Raw genomic sequence first — 19827 nt, 5'->3', positions numbered from 1 at the left:
ATACATATATAAAAAAAAAAGTAAAAATAAACGTTTATACAAATAATAAAAAACGATAAAAAAAAGAAAAAAAAAACAAAAGATACGCACAGAGACTTTGATCGTTTCAATGAACCATTAAGTATATAAGAGTAGGTAATATATTACTATTAAGTATTATATATATATATATAATGAATTATTATATATTAAAGGGCCTGCTGTTCTAGCACTGGAAAGTGGTACCTCCGGTGGGATCTGCGGAGCGCTCTTTCTTCCTCTTCTTCTTCTTGCTGCCATATCCGTAGTTATCCCTGGCACTCCAGCCGGGGTATCGTTGCTGGTGCAGATGGCGCTCCTGCCTGGCCGCCTCATAATACCGCGCCTGCTCCTCCCGGCTTAGCGAGTGCCACTGCGTGATCATACCCCCAAAATTCAGATTCACAAATTCTACACTCTCAGAGTATTTTAACCGTGCACCACCACACCGTGTCTTTATATCATCATCTTCACAATCGAACTTATATTATACTTTTTTTTTTTTCTTATTTTTTATTTTTTTTTTTTTCATTTTCATCGTCATCGTCATCGTCATCGTCATCGCTGCCGAAATCGGCTGCTGTTAGGCAGCTAGGCTATAAACGCTCTCGTTTTTATCATCTCATCGTATCTCTCTCCAAAAATGACCATTACTAAATTGTAACATCTATATCTTTTTTTTTTTTTTCTTTTTTTTTTTTTTTTCAAAATTACCTACCCAACCCCAATCCCGAACGGACGAACGAACGAACGAAAAGATTTACGCCGTATGTATATTATATATATATATATATATATATTTATGAGATTTCCTTAGATCCCACCTACAATGCTATATTCGTACTGAGATACTAGCAGATAAACGGTTAGTTATGTATTTTTATATTATTATCTTTCGAACAACACACGCGAATAATATATATTTTGTACATATATATATTTATTCCAAAGGTGTTATATATTTATAGAAGAAGACGACGCATGCAAGTATATTATTTATATCGAGATGCGTTAAGAAACTTTTTTTTTCTTTTTTTTTTCTCTTGGTCTCGTTATTATTATTATATTCTTCTTGTAATAATATATATATTTTTTTCTTTTCTTTTGTTTTCTTTTCTTATCTTTTCTTTTCTTTTTTTATTCTCTTTTCTTTCGACATCTGAAAAACATTCAAACTTCTTCCGCGTCAAGTCAACATCTCTTCCTTCTTTCTGTGTCTCCGTTAATTTATTTTTGTTTATTTAAAAGCCTTATGGATTTGCGAATCCGTTTTACGTGTGGGTGACTGAAACAAGATCTTGGAGAAAGATTGCATAAAACACATTCCGGAAAAGATATTGACTTGGACGAATATTAACTACTCTCTCTCTTGCGTTCTCGAACCAGAGATATTTCATTCCTCTGTCTACTTTTGTTTTAATTTAAATGACAATATTCAACGGGAGAGAATCTTAATTAGCTTTGATTCGAGTAAACCTTTGTAATCTTTGGTTCGAACGTAGAGGTAGACAATGTTTTAAAAAATGATAGGATTAACGGAGAGGACGTTATTATTACTCACTCGTCTTCCTAATATTTGGTTGATGGCAGCGCTTTCTTTTAAGGTACACTCCGCCACTACTTTTGCCCTCATCTCCTTCATGTAGAGCATAAATGCGTTCAGAGGCTTTTTTATATGGGGTTTCTTTTTATCTGTCGAACAACACATAGAGAACCAATGTCAATTTCAGGATTAATACAAAAAAAGAAAAAGTAAAAGAAGAAGTTGATTTTATCTTATTCGATCGTAAGGCTATTACCTTGATTGTTTTGTTGTCCTGTATCTTGGTTTTTCGCGTTGTCCGCGGGTAACGAGGCTGAATTTTTCTGTTCTATCGTAGACCTGAAAAAAAAACGATAAGAAGAATGCTTTAAGAACATAGGATTAGGAAGTTAAAATAGTAGGACAACAAGGTGAAAAAGATGGTTCATTCATTTTGTTCGATTGGCATTATATCGTTACCGTTTGAAATATGGTTGTTTCGTCTCGTGGTTGGAAGGTTCGGCCTTCGCGGAGGATAAAGGAAAGGACGGCGCGGGATTTTGCGAGGTGCACAATTGTTCGGTGAGCTGATTAGCGCTCGGCGAGTCCGCGAAATAAGGTTGCGAAGGTAGGCCCAAGGGGTTTCTCAAAAAGTTTTGCGGCGTTGGCCAGTTGTTCATTTGTTGCCACACGCGGTGTCGCGCCTCGAGCATGGCCAGCAACTGAACCAAGTTGTGCTGCGCCGCGTACGGGGCCGACGACGAAGTTACGTTCCGCGGCAGGGTGCTGGCGTTCGACATGTTCATCAGGCTACTCATGTAGAGGGCCGTGAGAATCTTTTGATCGGCGATAGGTAAACCAGATTCTCCCCCGGCCTTGCAGGCGTCCTGCAATATCGTCGTCACGTTGTTCTCGATCATCCTCGTCGAGTCCGTGCTCTCCTCCTCCTCCTCTTCCTCGTCGATCGCGTTCATCGACTTGCCGCCGATCCGTTCTTCTTCTTCCTCGATCACGGTTCCTCCTCTACCAGTATCGTCTTTCTTAATCACCAAGTTCAAAGGCTCCAGACACTCGGGCTCCATCGCCATGTGTCCTCTTACGGTTTTATCCTCGTACTCTCCCCCCCGACCCCTCTCACCATCGCCGACAACACCACCCCTCCTCCTCCTTCACCTCCTCCCCCACCTCCTCCTCCTCCTCCTCCTCCTCCTCCTCCTCCTCCTCCGCTGCCGCCACCACCACCACCAAAACTTCCACCACCTTCTCACAAAATTCACTACCGAAGACTGCTGCCGTTTCTCTTAGTATTTACGCTACACTCTGAATAACGATCACGAGTTTCCACCCTTGGCGGGTATCCCCGCCGTGCGTATACCACCATCGTTCCATTCTTCTTTTATCTTTCTTTCTCTCTCTCTCTCTCTCTCTCTCTCTCTCTCTCTCTCTCTCTCTCTCTCTCTCTCTCTCTCTCCCTCTCTATCTTCCTATTTATCTTGGTATCTTTTCCCGCAATGTTTGGAAATTCACTAATTTGGCAAAAGGAATCACGATCGTGAACGCGGCGGCACCGATCTACTTGGAACAACGGTTCCTCCGATTTTCTCGGCGTTCCGATTCTCAACTGAGGACTCCATTGCGCCGCGCACACATTCAGTATTACTCCCGACGTTGATGATGGCACGCGTATCTCGCGTTGCCGTTCGACGATTCGTCGTCCTACGATTCGTACGATAAAATGTCTCCGGGGGCGGCATCCGACGACCGTCTGTTTTCTATATCTCTCTCTCGTATTCCTCCCCTCCGCTTGCTTCTTCTCTTTCTCTCTCTCTCGATTTTCCCATTCTATCTTTCATATCTCTCTCTCTCTCTCCCTCTCCCTCTCGCGTTCTGCCTCGTTTTCTCCCCCTCTCTCTCTCTCTTTCTCTCACCCTCCTCTCCCTTTCGATCACCCTATATATTTTGTCTGGTCGTCTCTCTTTCGCTTCTTCCTCGAAACGCGTCGTTCCTGCTGGCGTCGTGGTGGAATCGCCGACCGGTGTTACGACGATTGATTATCCGCGACAGTGGGAGAAGGAGGTGGTGGAGAAGAGCAAGAGAGGAGCTGCACGAGGTGGAGGAGGAACAGGAGGAGGAGGGTGCTCGCAGCACGAGCCATCATCGCCGATTCTCTCTCCGTCTCCCTCTTCTTTATCTATCTCTATCTATCTCTCTCATACTCTACTGGTTTGTTCAGTTACAACGCGATGATAAAGATCGCATATATACACATACGCATATACACATACGCATATACACACGCACATATGTAACCCCCCTCATATACCTTTTATTGTCTTTCTACCGTCTACCACCGAGTGTTTCCCTCTACTACCCCCTTCTAAAACCATATCATGGTCCTCTCTTAGTTTTTTGTTGTTGTTGTGGTCGTCGTTTCTATTGAGAATTGCGAACCCTTTTTTTCTTGGCCCTTTTGGCGGGCCACCATGAGGCGCTACCGTCGATCTTTGCGTCCTCGCGTGGCTGGGTCGTCCCACTTGCGCCGCGACGAGGTTTATGAACGGATCGAGGTCGAGGGTCAAGGTGCTGATGTCGCGTTCCTGCCGATAGTGTCCGAAGGGGTCCGATCGTCTCTCTCGAGCGATCTCGAAGGAATCCCAACAACAACGTTAGCCTTTGTTCAGAGACGACGAGGGTTCTCCCAAGTATCAGAGATATATTCATTCGATCCTTGTCCTCTTCTTCCTTCTCTCTCTCTCTCTCTCTCTCTCTTTCTTTTTGATAGAAAGAGATCAAGAAAGCAAAGTACGCTGGTGGTATTCTGGACGAAACGGTTTCCTCCTCCTTGAATGCGCGAGTTGTTCTTTCACAAATTCCGAACTAATATATTATATTTTGTATCGTTTCTTTCCATTTGTCTTTCTCTCTCTCTCTCTTCCATGTCAAAGACGGGAGAAGAAGAAGAAGAAGAAGAAGAAGAGGAAGAAGAAGAGAAAGAAGAAGAAGGAAGACGCGTGGAGGATAAGCATGCGGCGGCCTTGTGTTGTACAACACAGCGTCAGCCTAGGCCGCGATCGCCCGGGTACTACTAATGCAAATTAGAAATCTGTTTAAGAGTGTAATGATCAATACATCACGCGGCGACGGCGGCGTCGGTGGTGGCAGCGTCGGCAGTCGACAGAGTTACCAGCGCAGACGCTCTGGGGTGCGGGGAAAAGAGAGAAAGCGCAACAGAGACAGAGAAAGAGCCATTCGATAAATGTAATATACGCGAGTCCTCGTGTTGACGACGATGAAGGGATGAAAGATAGACGGAGAGAGAAAGAGAGGGGGGGGGGAGAGGGAGAGGAAGAGAGAGAGAGAGAGAGAGAGAGAGAGAGAAAGAGAGAGAGAAGAATCGAAAGGGCTTTTGGACTGGTCCTCTTCTATATCTCGGCACGTGCTTCCACCTATGGATGTTGTTCGAACTATTTTCCTACCCTTCCCAACAAATTCTACCCTCTCTCTCTCTCTCTTTCTTTCTTTGAACAACACTCTTTCTCTTTCTATTTCATCCCCTTTTCGAATCGATCGGTACTTCCTTATCAGCCGACCAGAATGTTACTCGTTCGGTTATACGCGCAACGATCACCACCCGACTCTTATTCTCTCTAGCATAGTCCTTCTTTTTCGATCGGGTGCTGCTGCTACTGCTGCTGTATCCATCAAGTTACCATGGGTAAAGCCAGTATCCGGGTAAATAAAGCATTTCCTTCTTCTTCGACCGTTGATGTTAATCACCAATAACAACTTTCCCCTATCTTTTTCTTGTACTCGCTCACGCGCTTATTCGTAAGTATCGATGGAGCAATTAGTTGACGTTTAGACTTCTTCACATTGTCGGGTGATAATTTTTATCAAGAGGGTTGGTTGGTTGGTTGGTTGGTTGGTTGATCGACGTAGGTTTTAGATTCTCCTTTGATCAGCTTTTTCTTTTGACCGTATGTCGGAACTATCGGTGCTGATCTCGCAAAATTTTCGGTACACGTAGGAATTCGAAGGTATCAAGCTTTCGATCAATATTTTTTGTCCATCTTTTTTCTTTCAAACAAATCTAACCGACCGAGGATATGTTATACCTTTGCGAGTTATCGTTTTAGCAACACGATTTACGAACCTGTGATTGTGATCCAGGGTAGAATGATCCGTTTTCGGCGCGGAAGACACCAATGCGTGGGACGCCAACGCGTGGGCGTGAGGACCCAATCCGTGATGAGGTGGCATCAAACCCGTCGGCGAAAATCGGTACAGATCGCTAAAAAAATGATCGATTATATATAAATATTTTTTTTCCGGTTGGATACGAGCAACAAATATTATTTTATCAAATCAAATTTATATCGTGTACAAAAATGTATTATATATTTACATTTAAATATTATTATTAACATTGATATACTAACGTTGATAAACTCGTACTCGAAATGGGTAAACTCGTTGGATACGGACTTCGAAATCCAGCACTCGCTGGTGAAATAGGGTACATGCTTGGTGTATGCCTGAAATCAATCGATTCTATAAATTGACATTATCCCTTAACGTAATTCGATTATCCGAGAGGATCCTTAAAAAGATTAGAAAAAGAAATAAAATAAGAAATCGCTGGCGACCACGAAATAAGAGTCTTTTTCCTTTGTGTTATTTTATCTCTATCTCTTTAACGAGAATTTTGTTGTTGTCGTTGGCATAACGATTAAAGGGAAACGAAGGAGAAGAAAAAAAAAATACAACGAGAGAGAAAGTAGTATACAGGGATCTTCTAATTGAGGAGAAGAGATCTAATCACCCGTGGAAAATCTCAATTTGCGGTGGCTCGGGCAGAAAGCAAATAACAAGGAGGGAGCGAAAGTTCTGAACGAGGATGCTGCTGCTGTTGCTGCTGCTGCTGCTTCTGAACGGGCAACCGCCTTTCGTGAAAGAGAGGAGGGTGGCCCCGGCCCATCGACGATCCTGGACTACCACCGCGTCGTTCTGTATCCGATCTAATAGACCGGAACCGAGAGGATGAACGACCAGACTGACCGAAACACGCACGGTACACACTGCACACTTTGCAACCAATGACGTTGTCGAGATTTTCGAGAAAAAGCTCGACCACCAAGGTAGGGGGACTTTTAGACCTCGAATGCGAACTACTTCTTTCTCTTTCTCTCTATACACGTGTTTTTGATTCTTTCCTATTTGTTCCTGGTTCGTTTAGAGCATCGAACCTGTTTTCAATAGCTCGGCTCGCGCTATTTACCGGCGGCTCGTTCTATGTTTACGTCCGAAGCTTTCGAAAAATCAGCAGCTCTCGTTCAACTATTCTGGACTTATTCTCTCTCTTTTTTTATCTTTTTCTCTTTTTTTTCTTCTTTTTTCTTTTTTTTGGGGGGTACTACTCTCGCTTCTGAATTCGGAATTTCGGATGAAAGCAAATTCGTTCCGTTTGAATGAGATAGTTATTACGGGTAGTGTTATCAGTTATTTCTATTGGAATTAATCTAAATTAATTCGTCATGAATTATATTTTAAATAGCAATAAATCAGAATGTGTACAAATTGAGATTTGAAGGCTACAACAATAATATCGATGAAAATGAACTCTCGTTTATATAGGTCGCTAGCGATTTCTAAAATTAACTTAACCAAATTTATCTCCGATGATGTATACAAGAATGATTTGCTTCTTTTTTTTTTCTCCCGTGCTTTTGTACGTACCAAGAAGCAGCGACTTGCGTCATTTCCGGACTAAGCATGGGGTATGGATATTGGCCCGTAGAAAAGGGATACATCGGCGCCCTAGTCAGACCTGTAACATAAGCAAAATATTAATTTAGGTCTTTTACCAAAAAATTCTAAACAATTTTATATTCGATAAATAGCATTTACGTAATGCGTTGATTTTGTTATGAACATTACAACATGTATCATAAATCTTACTAATATGCATATTAATTTTCATTAATCTATTCAACATAACACAAAGTCTCAGAGCACGCGTCACCACCAATTTCCTCTTCCTCCTGATTCTCGCACGTACACACCCCACCCACATTTACGCGCATACACGCGCATACTCGCGAGGGAGATAATTAAAAAGGCAGTTAATTATCCAGGGTGAATCGAGAGCGTAGTTTGTTTTCGTACATCGAATCGACAAAACACGAACACAGCTTGTGTGCTGCAGTTACCTGAGAAGTACTCTTTTTTTTTGTTTTTTATTATTCGATCAGTTCATTGTCCTTCGTGTATCTCGAGATACATTTTCTCCTCGATATATTTATCTCCTATGCACATATATATATACACACACACACACACACATACACACATGCGTAATACACACGTATACTGTTGCAATAGTAGAGAAATGCAGAGAGAGAGAGAGAGAGAGAGGAGACACGATGGTGTGCGGGCGAATTAACAGATACAGAATAAACATTATTACAGAGAGATCAAAGAAGAGCGGTTCGATTGCACGAAAGGAGTCTATGTATTTAATATCGCGTCGGTTTACAGTACAAACACGAAACGTAGCTGCTACCGACACAAGCGGGCATCGATCAGCAGGCAGCTCCGGTTAAACGTTAGCGGCAGCCAACGGTACGAACCGGAGAGACCGCACCCTCTTCAAAAACCCTACTCGACACCCAATAGAGAGAACGTACATAATCTCCTTCGGAACATAATTGAAAACAATCAAAGATAATTTTCTATGACGTTCTTAGACGCCGAGTACAAGTTTCTTTTTTTTTTCTTTTAACTAATTTTTATACTTTTCATTCGATACCTTATAAACGGGGGAGGGGGTGGCGTCTTTTTAAAACTTTACTACTTGGCAACCCCCTTTGTTTACTCGAGCAAATATTTTCACGATCACTGGATATAGATTCTCTATACTATCTTCTCGTAGATATATTATAAGCGTAGTATTTTGTCTAATTGAATTTTGTATTTTGTAATTTTGATGAATTTTCACACGTTTCCTTTACAAAAATCTTTTATTAGTTAGTTTATTTCTCTACGGCATAGAATAATTTTATATGATAATATCTAGCAAAAGAGTCCGGAATAGAATAGGGGATAGAAAATTGTAATAAAAATTGTTGTTAAGACAAAAGTTATCTGATTTGAGCAAGGGTATTATTATTATTATTATTATACAAATTATTGACTGTTTTTAATTTCGTGGTTTAAACAAAGTTGAGAGTTAATAATTAAACCGAACAATTTAGTTTTAATATACAAAACGAATAAGTTGGAATCATAGTGTTTAAAAAGTTTGGACTCTTAATTAAAAGCTCGACGATCACGATCTAATCTGACATAGAGGCGTACACGTTAGGATAGTTCACTCTAACGTTCGGTCTTCCTTCTTTGGCGAGAGAACACGACGATAACGAATTAAATCGCCGTAAGTAGTAAAACCGTAGGACTTTAGACGAGCACGCACCACCACCTTGCACGCAGATCTTTATCCATGGAAGGTAAATCTGCATGCAAGACCGCCGAGCCCTTAAACGCGATACGTGTATATCCCACGTCGACACACATGGATACATTTAAACGCATACAACACATTTACACCAATGCAATCGTTGCCTTCCTACTTCGATCCTACCCAAAGGGTTGTTTTCGCGATAACGAGAATTTTCGTACGACTTTGAAGAAAGAAAGAAAGAAAGAAAAAAAGAACAAGAGAGAGAGAGAGAGAGAGAGAAAGAGGGAGAAAAGGGCGAAATAAAATTAAAATAATTAAAATATCGATATGTGCAACCCTGAACACCCACTATATTACGAACACTTACAAATTATTTAAAAATAAATTAACAAAAAAATATTGAACGATCCAAACGAGGGTGATTATTTCTTTTGTAAAAATGTTTGTGAGAGTGTATTAAAAAGAAAAAAAAAAGTAGTTCTTCAGTTTTCGGACGTATACTTCTGTCTCTCTCTCTCTCTCTCTCTCTCTCTGTCTCTCTCCTCCTCTCGTTCTCTCTTTGGCAAAGTTATCTAAGAGAATTAATAATACGTGACACGGAAGCAGTCGCGGAAGGTCGACACGAGTGGAACTCCTTTGTGGGAGGTAAAGCGTGATTGGCTTCATAAGGGTCGACGAAGTATCGGCGAGCTTGAAACCGCTTGACGAGGCCAATACCAGTAGTCTCTACCCACTTTTCAAACCCTCATCCATCCATACAATCCAATCGATATCACCAACGTTGGAATTGGATGGACAATTTCCAATCCTCTACCACCACTTATCCTACTTCGTCTTTTTTACGTTTCGTGATCGTACGTTCTCAAGCCCCCAAGCAACTTCCCCCCCCCTTCCCCACCCCTAACACCTTTCGTCGTGTCTCCTTTAACCTCTCGCTGGCAAAAGCGGTCAACGTGTGGTTTTTCCGCGATAGAGCCACTCTCGATCTTTGAATACAACTTTGTCAGATTGCAATTAGTCGATCTTGTTTCGTTTTATTTATCGAGAGAGAGAGAGAGAGAGAAAGAGAGATGTGATTACAAAGATTTCTAATTATTCGACGCTATCGAACGAATTTTCCACGAGTTTTATTAGTGTGTTCAGTTAACCGAGTTGTTCAACGATATTTCAAAGTTTTTTTGTTTTTCTTTTTTCTTGTTTATCGAAAAATTAATCGCAAAAATTGGATAGTAGCAGGGTGAAACTGAGTTGGACGAGTATAATACACGATCGTTTTATTTTCGTGATTTACAAGGGTGGTGGGCTGGGGTGGGGGCACGTGCTGAGTATCCCTAAGTAAGATGGTTGTTCTCGACCTAACTGTCCGTCCCTTTTGCGAAGCACGTAGGGCTGACAAAGTTTGTCAACGCGTGGTTCTCCACGATAGAACTAATTTTCTATTTTTCTGTGATCACACATACACGACGTTAGCCATATTTTTTTATTTTCTTTCTCCCCCTAACTCCCTTTCGAAACGATTCGCCATTTTTAACATATAAAAGAGAATAGAAAGAAAAAAACAAAATAAACAAGCAATCGAACTCGGTGAACACGTTTCCGAAACTCTTCCTTCCTGTTTACGCTCGTTTACCGATTTACTTTTTACCGATCGTTAAACCTTTTCCCCTCATCCCTCGAACCCCCTTTTCATCCTTATCCTTCCCCCACTTATACTGCTTTCTCTTTCCCTTTCTATCGGAATTGTGTCGCACGAGTAATTTCTATTATTCAGGTAGAAGAGACGCATCGAGGCAGGTAGCATCGAATGATTGAATCGAAACGCGAAGAAGAGAAAACGAGGAACGAGCTGGAAGTGGAGGAGGGCGGGGGGGGGACGAGGAGTTCGACTAATAAGAATCGTAGATAAAGAATCTCATCGATGTTACGATCGGTTAGCCGAGTTAACCGTCGCGTAGGCTTGATCGTAACGATGGCTGAATATAAGGGGGTAAGAAAGGTTGGCCGGAAGGAAGTGGTAGGCGAAGAAAAAGGAGAAAGTGAAATGAAGGTGAGGAGAAGGGCAGGGAGGGGAGAGGTAGGGCTATTCGTTTAATACGACGTACTCGAAGAAGATGAGAATAGGTAGTAGGACGAATTGCGGATGAGAAGATGGTGGTAGGAATAAGAGAAAGAGAGAGAATGAGACGAAGAGAGAGAGAGAGAGAGTGTGTGTGTATACGTGAAGGAAGAGAGGATGGTTCGAAAGGGGTGGCTCGTAATATCCTGGCAAGTCCGCGGGCTCCGTCATGTGTGCTTAATCACTTTTCAGTCGACTCGGCAGTCTGCAACCCCATTATCGGCGTCTCACCACCCGGAAAATTACTCTTTTATTCTCGAACAACTCGAGTTCCCGGTATTCCGTGTACCACGATATACACACACACACATTCTCTCTCTCTCTCTCTCTCTCTCTCTCTCTCTCTCTCTCTTGTTCTTCGTTCTTTCGATTCTTCGACGACTTCGATGGTTTCTACGGATTCTTTTTTTTTTTTTGCTTTTTTTCTTTCTTTTTGCTCGCGTTGTACCTTCCTCCTCGCTGTCATTTCCTAGCCCCTTCGATTTTAATTTTTTCAAATTTTACGAGAAAATGTACCATTTAATTCGATGATTTAAGAAAAGCAAGTAATAATAATAATATAAGTTTTTCATCGCTTCGCGAGGTTAATATGTTTTGATATATTTATTAGGAGAGAAATGAGAATAAAGGATGGGAAGAGAAGGTGCTGATTTCATCCCGAAACATCTTTCTATGAAAAGGGTAAAATAACCCTAGCATTTCCTTCGAAAGGGGATCGAGACTCGAGTGTATGGCAGCGAGTGGCGAAAGAAAGTGCTATACAGCAGGTTCTCTATTTTTCTTTCTCTCTCTCTCTCTCTCTCTGTGTGCCTGGGACGAGGGATCCAACTAACGTATTTACAAGTGCAAGCGATACGATTGTGTGTGCGTGTTTGCGTATATATATACATACATATTCATTTTCATTATATTAATATTTAAATAAGAAACTTCTTACGAATATTAATTTTCTATCTACTTAATAATTTTAATTGTATAAATATTATACAGGGAGTGTTTCGTAATATGTAGTACCCATGAATATGAAATACGATGAAAATAAATTCGAAATCGTAATACAAATGCGGTAAATATGTATATAAGGAGTTTAAAAGGTTAATTGACGAAAGGAAAAATAGTAAATGAAAGTTTCTGAATAAAAAGAAAAAGTGGAAGATATACAACGAGGAAGTTTAAAACATATTCCCCGTAATGCAATGGTTATATATACGATTCTTGGGATTTCCTTGTCGCTAACGCAAAAGAAACTTTTCGCACGATCCTTTGCGAATGCAAAGGAAACAAAAAATTGTGTCTGATTTTAAAAATTCAACGACTGCGTTTAGTAAGAGAGAGAAAAGGAATAACGAGGCAACGAGGCACATTTTTGACGCTTAACATGGCCACGCGAGAGTTCGCGATTGCGAAAGAGGACACTAGTTTTGCACGAGGCAAGTGTACATAACGAGTCCACGTAATTGTCGGCGTTTATGGTTTGGTACCACCGTTGAGAATTCCATACCGAGTAAGGAGCTTTCCCTTGGATTCCAATACGTAATTGATCCGGTTCGTGGTCAATGAATCATTGACTTTCCATAGTAAACGATTAGACAATTCATTGTATTAATTTTTATCGTGGAATTAATTGATTACGCTTGACGCTTGAATCGTGTTCAATTTTTAATCAAGATATCACATTTTTTTATTCCTATTTTATACAAAAACAAATCTAGGTTCAAAGAATAATGATTAATATCAATTGGTTTTTCATAGATAAATTGTATATTTTGAAAAATAATTGCCAATTCGTGTTTTAATGCGACAAGAGTAAAATAAAAAAAGAATAAAAAAGAATAGAATAGAAAAGAAAAGAAAAGAAAAGAAAGTAGGAAATAAGAACGTGGATGCGAGTTACGAAAAATAGAGAAAAAGAGAGCCAAAGAACGAGGAGAAAGAGTAGGAAGTGAATCGAGGCTCTCATTGACGATATTGAGAGAGGGCGATATATATTTTTATATACATACATATGTACATAAAAAGAGAGAGAGAGAGAGAGAGAGAGAGAGAGGGAGAGAGAGAGAGAGAGAGAGAGAGAGAGAGAATCTGAAACTCAGCGTGGATGAAGAGAAGAGAAGAGAAGAGAAGCGTGCGCGCGCGCGCGCACCCCCAAAGTGGAAAGCGGATTGGATCGGCTGGGTGATGGAGAGCGCAGACGGCAGAGCGAGTGAGCGACGAAAGGTGAAAGAGGTAGGAAAGAGGTAGGAAAGAGGGAGGAAAAAGAAGGAGAAGGACGGAGGAGAGAATGGGAAAGAAAAGGGGAAGAGGAGCGAGAGAAGAGAGAAATTAAGCGGATCAATGGCGGAGCAGCCCCAGCGAAACGAAACTTCAGCATCGACAGTCTCTCTCTCTCTGTCTTTCTTTTCCCTCCCTCATCTCCAATTTTCCCTCTTCCTTCATCTCCTCTTCTTCTTCTTCCTCCTCCGGGTTGGAGCTTGCGCCTTCCCCCCTTTACGAACCCTTTCATTTTCCCAATCTCTCTCTTTTTTCCTCTCTTTCTTTCTTTCTCTCAGCATCGCAACGGAGGAGGGGGAGGAGATGCGAAATAAACACGCAATGGAGAATCGAAAAGTAGAGCTAATTAGAAATATATTCGTGGTAAGTGAGAGACGAACGTGTTCTGGTGGCAGTGCTGCCAACGCCGATGCCGTCGTTATCGTTGTCGTTGTTGTGTTGTCGTTGAGGGGCATGACGATGAGAGAAGGAAGTTCGGTGTGATTCAAGAGAAACAGAGAGAAAGAGAAAGAGAGAGGGAGAGAAGCTAAGTCGAGGGTCGTTGCTTCTGCGGGGTAAACCCAGGACAAGAGTGAGAAGACATGAAAAGAAAGAAAAAGAGAGAGAGAAAGAGAGAGAGAGAGAGAGAGAGAGGCAGCAACGCGAGGTCGTCACGATGCGACGCTGCTGGTGGGGGATGTCGAGAGGAGAGGAGAGGAGAGAACGAAACGTTCGCTCGTTTGCAAGACAAAGAACTCGAACCGCCGCTGTACGAACTCGTAGTCGTGCATAAACGCTATCAGCCCCATCTACATATTCCGGCGACTAAGGAGACACGCGAAGGGGATCGTGAGAGAGGGGGGAGAGAGAGAAAGAGAGAGAGAGAAAGAGAGAGATAGAGAGAGAGAGAGAAAGAGAGAGAGATAGAAAGAGTTAAATAGAAAGAGAGAGAGAACATCGAAACTCGTTTCGATCTTCTCTCCTCTCTCTCTCTCTCTCCTTTCTCTTTTCCTCCTTTCCTATTCGAAAGTATTCAGAAAGATTTGAAAGAACGAAAGAGAGAACGACGACGCAAAGAAAGATTTTTCCCCATAGAATTTTCATTTTCGATGCGATACGATTTCACGAAAAGGAGGAGAGGGGATGAGAGAGAGAGAGAGAGAGAGAGAGAGACCTTCTGTATCATTTGTAAAATGCAACAAGGATCCTAACGTGAAACATCTCAAATATATGCGTTAGCATATATCGATATATCGAATATTCAAGGGGTACCGGATTATCGACTGTCGTGTTTCACAATGGCTCCTCTTCGTTGTAGGAAAGAGAAACCGTGAAGAAAAAGACAGAAAAGAAGAGGAAGAGACAAAGAGAGAGAGAGAGAGAGAGAGAAGGGCGGTTCCAGGGCGGAGGCAACGAGGGTGGAAGGAGAGAAGCCGTAGAAATAGCGAGCTGGCTTTGAAACACCCTTGACCCGGCACCCGAGGGTGGCTGCATGCTTGGCAGATTAGCCTAATGGTGAGTCCTCCTCTTATTCTCCTACTTGACGCCAGTTTACGAGACCCTCTCACTCGCTCGCTCACTCTCTCTTTCTTTCTCCTCCTATATCACGGATGCTGTGCGCCCTCTTCAACCCTCCCTCTGAATTCTGAACTTGGCTTGGCTCTTGACTCGATAAGAAATAATATTCCTTCAATTAGAAACCTTCAGGAATATCAATGTTTACGCCTCGAAGACCCAACTCGAAGAATTATATACCTTTTCGTTTTTTAATTATTATTTTTATTTCCATTTTATTCGTATTGTGTGTGTGTGTTTTTTTTTTTTTAAAATATGCGATCGCGTAAAACTATTTTAGAGATAGAAAATCAGAGAGAGAGAAAGAGAGAGAGAGAGAGGGAGAGATTGCTCGGAGAAATTATTAAAGTTCGTATTCACGACGAATAATAAATACGAATGTTCAACTATACTCTTATCTCAAAATCGTTATGTGCTTGCACAAACAAAGTGGTCCATTGTACATACGTATGCGTGATATACATGTACCACTCGAATAATAACGAACGCGTTAATATTTGCATATCTCTTTTTCAACGAAAGTTTACAAAGTAATGTCGATACAGAGGAATAGATTTATAAGGGCTATTATTACGTACCGATGAATTCGATCGGCGCACTCCGTAAGATAGCTCCGTTAATTAAGATTCGAGAGTAGCGTCAATATTTATACAGTAAGTATGCGGACGGATAGATGTGTCCGAAACGCGAAAAGGAAAAAAATGTTGTAAAAATAAAAGAATATTACCTACCCGAGTGTTCAAATAAAAAAAACACGGAGAGAATTTTCATGAAAAAATCAACAATGGGGAGAAACTCTGATGTTAAAACTTCAATTACATAGTAAAAAATAACAGGATATCACACACGACAGTTAGCACATTGATATATTAGTTATATATCATATCATCGATCTATCTTTCTCTCTCTCTCTCTCTCTGTTTCGCGTAAAGTAACAACAAGGAAGGTAAATAAAAAATAAACGAGAGAGAAAGAAAAACGCGAAGCGAAAGGTCAATTTAATAGCGGCAAAACCTCTAGACTACAGAGGGGATATCCAATAAAACGCGATGCGTGGATCGTGTGGGTGGTCCGATTATAGACGCGTGACGGCGGGTACTACCAGTAGATACTCACCGGCCGCAGCGGCAGCTTTGCCAGCATCCAAAGCCCCATACGGAGGTATACCCATGTGGGCGGGCGGTGGTTGCGTCAGGTGATCACCGTTCGGACAGAAGAAGGGCAGCCCGCTTGGATGCGTCCCTGCTAGGCCCATCTTGCTTGCCTGCAAAAATAAATCAAACGAAAATCCTTTAAAACGACAGTCGCAGCAACCCCGGATCTTAATATTTTACAAAACCAATTTCTTTTTTTTTCTTTGTCGATTTACACGACAAACAAAGTAGCAATTGTAAATTACGAATAATGCTTGGTTATAATAGTTACGTCGCTAAAGTAATTAATGTCTAAAGTATCGATAAGGAAAAATATCAGTTTGAAAAAGAGGAACGGGTCAAGTTCGTCGATATCCGAAGGGTTGACAACAGGAGAGAGCAGTAGCAGCAGCCGCCCTCCTATCAAGTTGAACTCTTAAAAAGGAAACTGGATATTCGATTCGATAAGGTAGTGAAAAGAAAGAAGAAAAGAGAAGAGAGGAGAGAAGAGAGGAGAGGGTGGGGACGGGAGCGAGTGAGAGAGAGCATTCGTCGAGGACGATCTCGAGCGTTAATTTGCAAAGCCGGCGCGCGCGCTCCTCTCGAGGACTCGAGGGCTCGTTCGGCTTTTCCGTGGGACGGCGTATCGCCGAATTCAAGTGCCTCTTCGAGGGTACGCCTCCCACCCCCTTCCCCTTTCCGTCTGCTCTTCTTCTTCCCTTTCGATTCGGTAACAGTCGATAAAATTGGCTCGATTTTATTCAAAGAGGTGTGGTGCACGGTAAGAAGATTAGCAGCCCCCCTCCTTCCCTTCTCCCAAACGGTTCTAAGTTATGCCAAACGCGTTATACTCGTCTCTCTTTATCGGCCAATTCTTACCATAATCGCAGCTATATCGCGCATCGATCTAACTGCTAGAAGAAGTCCAGGATCCAAAGGTTCCCTTTCCATCCACGTGAGAACTCTCGTGAGTAGTCCTACGGTTTCCTCGGCTGTCGGCTCTTCCTCCTCTTCGTTGTCATCCTCCTCTTGTTCGTATTCGGCTTCTTGATCGGTGCTCGACTTGTGTTCGGCTTCGATCTTGACGAGACGAGATTGATGATCAGGCTCGAGATCGATGGTATCGAAACGTCGGCAAGAAGTGCTACGTTCTTCTCCGTCCATGATCCATCGAGCGAGTTCCTCGTCGCCGACCTTGAGACCGAGTTCTCCAGCGAGCCCACGTAGTTCGTCCAAGAGCATCCTGTCCTCTTCTCTTTCCGCCGAAGCGACGATGGTACGAAGAACCGAGTTGTTTCCTGCAACGTTGGACCGACCACCTATCCGTGCCTCGACTTCTTCTCGTTCTCTCGGTAAGGCCCAACTTCTGGCAAACGTTTCCGAACGTACGCTCAACCAGGCTCGGTGCAGATCCGCGAAAGCTTCCTTCAAGGTAAACCGTTTAAGGAACGTTTCCAATCGATCGTCCTCCCGTTCGAACGTAGAGAGTTTAGTACGGTAGACATCGTGATAGACTCTGGTAAGCGCTCCGATGGCTAACCGAACTCTTAACTCCCTAACGACGATTCTAGTCTCGAGACAATCTTTTGGTACGACGAACAATCTGACCAGACCGTCGGCCGCAACGCAATCACCTTCGGGGGGCAAGTAATCCGCGCTCTCGGCCACGAGGACTGCGCCGTCGGGGTGCATGGCCATCGCCGTTACGGCAAACTCTCGGTGAAACCACCAAAGAAAGAGATCAGCTGTCAGGGAACCCCTTCCCCCGCCGGCATATACCACCGGTTGGCTGAGCATATTCACTCGTCTGAGACAACGCGGTCTCCAGTGACGACCGGCCACTAACAATCTAGTCCTATGATGTCCGTCATGGTCGGCAGCCCCAACAACCCAGACCCTTTCCCCGGAAGACCTCTCGGAGGAACTCCTCGAGGCAGCACCATGATGAAGGTTTCGGTGTTCCTCTAGGTGTCCACGTCGTCTCCCAGGCAAATCGCGCCAATCCAAAAAGGAAACGTGCGCCAAATAGATTCTGCTCCGATCGTAGCACTCCAAGGCGCTTCTGATACTTTCTAAAGGCGACGAGGAGGCCGTGGAGGAGGAGGTGGTCGACGAGGAGGTAGTGGTCGGACGCGGTCCAGAGATTTCATTTCTAGAATCGGCACGGTACGAAGAGGAGGACGGAGAAGAGGCGGCGAGAACTTCGGAAGAAGCCGAGGGTGAAGTAGCCGGCGAGGGAGAGGGCAAGGGAGCAGCTGCTGGGATCGCAGTGGAAGAGGAAGAGGGTGTGGGTGGTGGATTCGGTGGAGTCGACGTTACCGGTGGCTCGGTTCGAGTCTGGAGTTTCCCCACTGATCCCACCTCCTCCTCCTCCTCCTCCTCCTCTTCTTCCTCCTCCTCCTCCTCCTCTTCCTCCTCCTCTTCCTCCTCTACCTCCACCTTCCCTCCTTCCTTCTTAGTCTCCGGTGGTCGTGCACACTCGCGGCTACCGCGGCGGCTCGTTTCCTTCCGTTTCCGGTCTCTGCAAAGTAGCCGTTTTCGTGAGTTCTTGGACGTTTTCGATCGACTACCACCAATCGAAGATCTTTCGCTACTCGACGCTACCGAGGAGGACCTCGAGGAAGAGGGAGAATTCGAGGGGGAATTCGAGGGGGAAGAGGAGAGGCCGGGCGACAGGGATGGTGGTGACCGCGAATAAGAACAGGCCGAGCTAGAAAGGTCTCTGCTTTCGACCAGGAGTTCGCGATGCGGGCTTTGCGAGCACGGTCGTTTTAGCAGGGTGCCGTTTTCACGGGGCTGCTCGAGGCCACCTTCGGTGCTTTCCAGGGGTTGGCGCATGCGCGTCGCCAGCCACGATCGACCCTCGCGTGCCGCCAAGACCGTCGCCGCCGTTGCCGCCGCCGCCGCCGCCGCCACCGCGTCTGTCTCTGGCGTCGTCTTCGCTCGGCCTGGTTTTCTCTTCCTCTTCTTCCTCTTCCGTCTTTTCATCGTCATCGTTGATGCCTTCTTCTTCTTGTCCTCGGCCGACTGTTGCTGCTGCTGTTGGCGTTCTCGTTCTTGCTCCCGACGTTCCTTCTGGTCAGCAGCCTCGAAGGTTCTAGATTCCTCTCTCGAAACCCTACGATCTTTTTGTAAGGCGGGCACAGCTTTGCTACCGCTAACACGCGCGCACTTGCTCCCGCGAGGAGACATCCCCTTATCTCTTGGTCGTATGAATAGAAAGAGTATTAAGGTTAGGAACACTGTCGAACTCGATCGAGTTCCGAGGAGGAAAGGAGATCTGTTGGTGGGAAAGGAGATCTCGCAGATCCCGGCCGACGAGGATTCGCGAGGACAACGACGTCGAGCTCATCCGCGCGGCGTGGTGGCTTCGCCTACCGAGCGATGACTGAGCGAGCGGCCGCGACGCAGCCGTCAAAGGCCGGAGCGGGAACTAGAAGGCTTTGATGTACCGCCGCCCCGGTGCGCACAAAGCGAAAGCGGCCCCGGCTCGTTGGTTGGCATGGCATGAGGACGCCCGGGGGCGGCGGCGGCGGCGGCGGTGGCGGCGGCGGCGGCGGTGGCGGTGCTGGCTCTCCTGGTGGTGGCTCTCCTGGTGGTGGCTCTCCTGGTGGTGGCTGGCTCTCCTGGTGGTGGCTCTCCTGGCCCAGCCTGCCTCACAGTTGCACCCTCCCGTCCGCCGCCAAGGGGTGGAAACGGGTGACCCAACCACCCTCCCACTTTCCCTTCCTCTCCCTCAACTGCGCGACCCTCC

General features: G+C 44.2%; 1 protein-coding gene across 1 annotated transcript in view; it reads right to left on the bottom strand.

The window, feature by feature from the left end:
* The window catches only part of LOC106793924, a 33158-nt gene extending 13606 nt beyond the window's left edge, over positions 1-19552 (bottom strand). The window contains exons 1-10 of the mRNA XM_014761216.1: positions 16953-19552; positions 16057-16204; positions 7277-7367; positions 5980-6075; positions 5694-5831; positions 3864-4207; positions 2021-2711; positions 1818-1900; positions 1580-1710; positions 226-391 (exon numbers count right to left, since the gene is read on the bottom strand). Of these exons, the coding sequence (XP_014616702.1) occupies positions 226-391; positions 1580-1710; positions 1818-1900; positions 2021-2711; positions 3864-4207; positions 5694-5831; positions 5980-6075; positions 7277-7367; positions 16057-16204; positions 16953-19265 (4201 nt within the window). The 5' untranslated portion in view covers positions 19266-19552. The remainder of the gene's footprint in view (positions 1-225; positions 392-1579; positions 1711-1817; positions 1901-2020; positions 2712-3863; positions 4208-5693; positions 5832-5979; positions 6076-7276; positions 7368-16056; positions 16205-16952) is intronic.
* Positions 19553-19827: the final 275 nt, after the last annotated feature.

Source organism: Polistes canadensis, unplaced genomic scaffold (assembly GCF_001313835.1).
Source record: "Polistes canadensis isolate GaletaPanama2010 unplaced genomic scaffold, ASM131383v1 scaffold_21, whole genome shotgun sequence".
Lineage (NCBI taxonomy): Eukaryota > Metazoa > Arthropoda > Insecta > Hymenoptera > Vespidae > Polistes > Polistes canadensis.
Note: the sequence above shows the minus strand (reverse complement) of the source record. Positions and strands in the feature narration are given on the sequence as shown.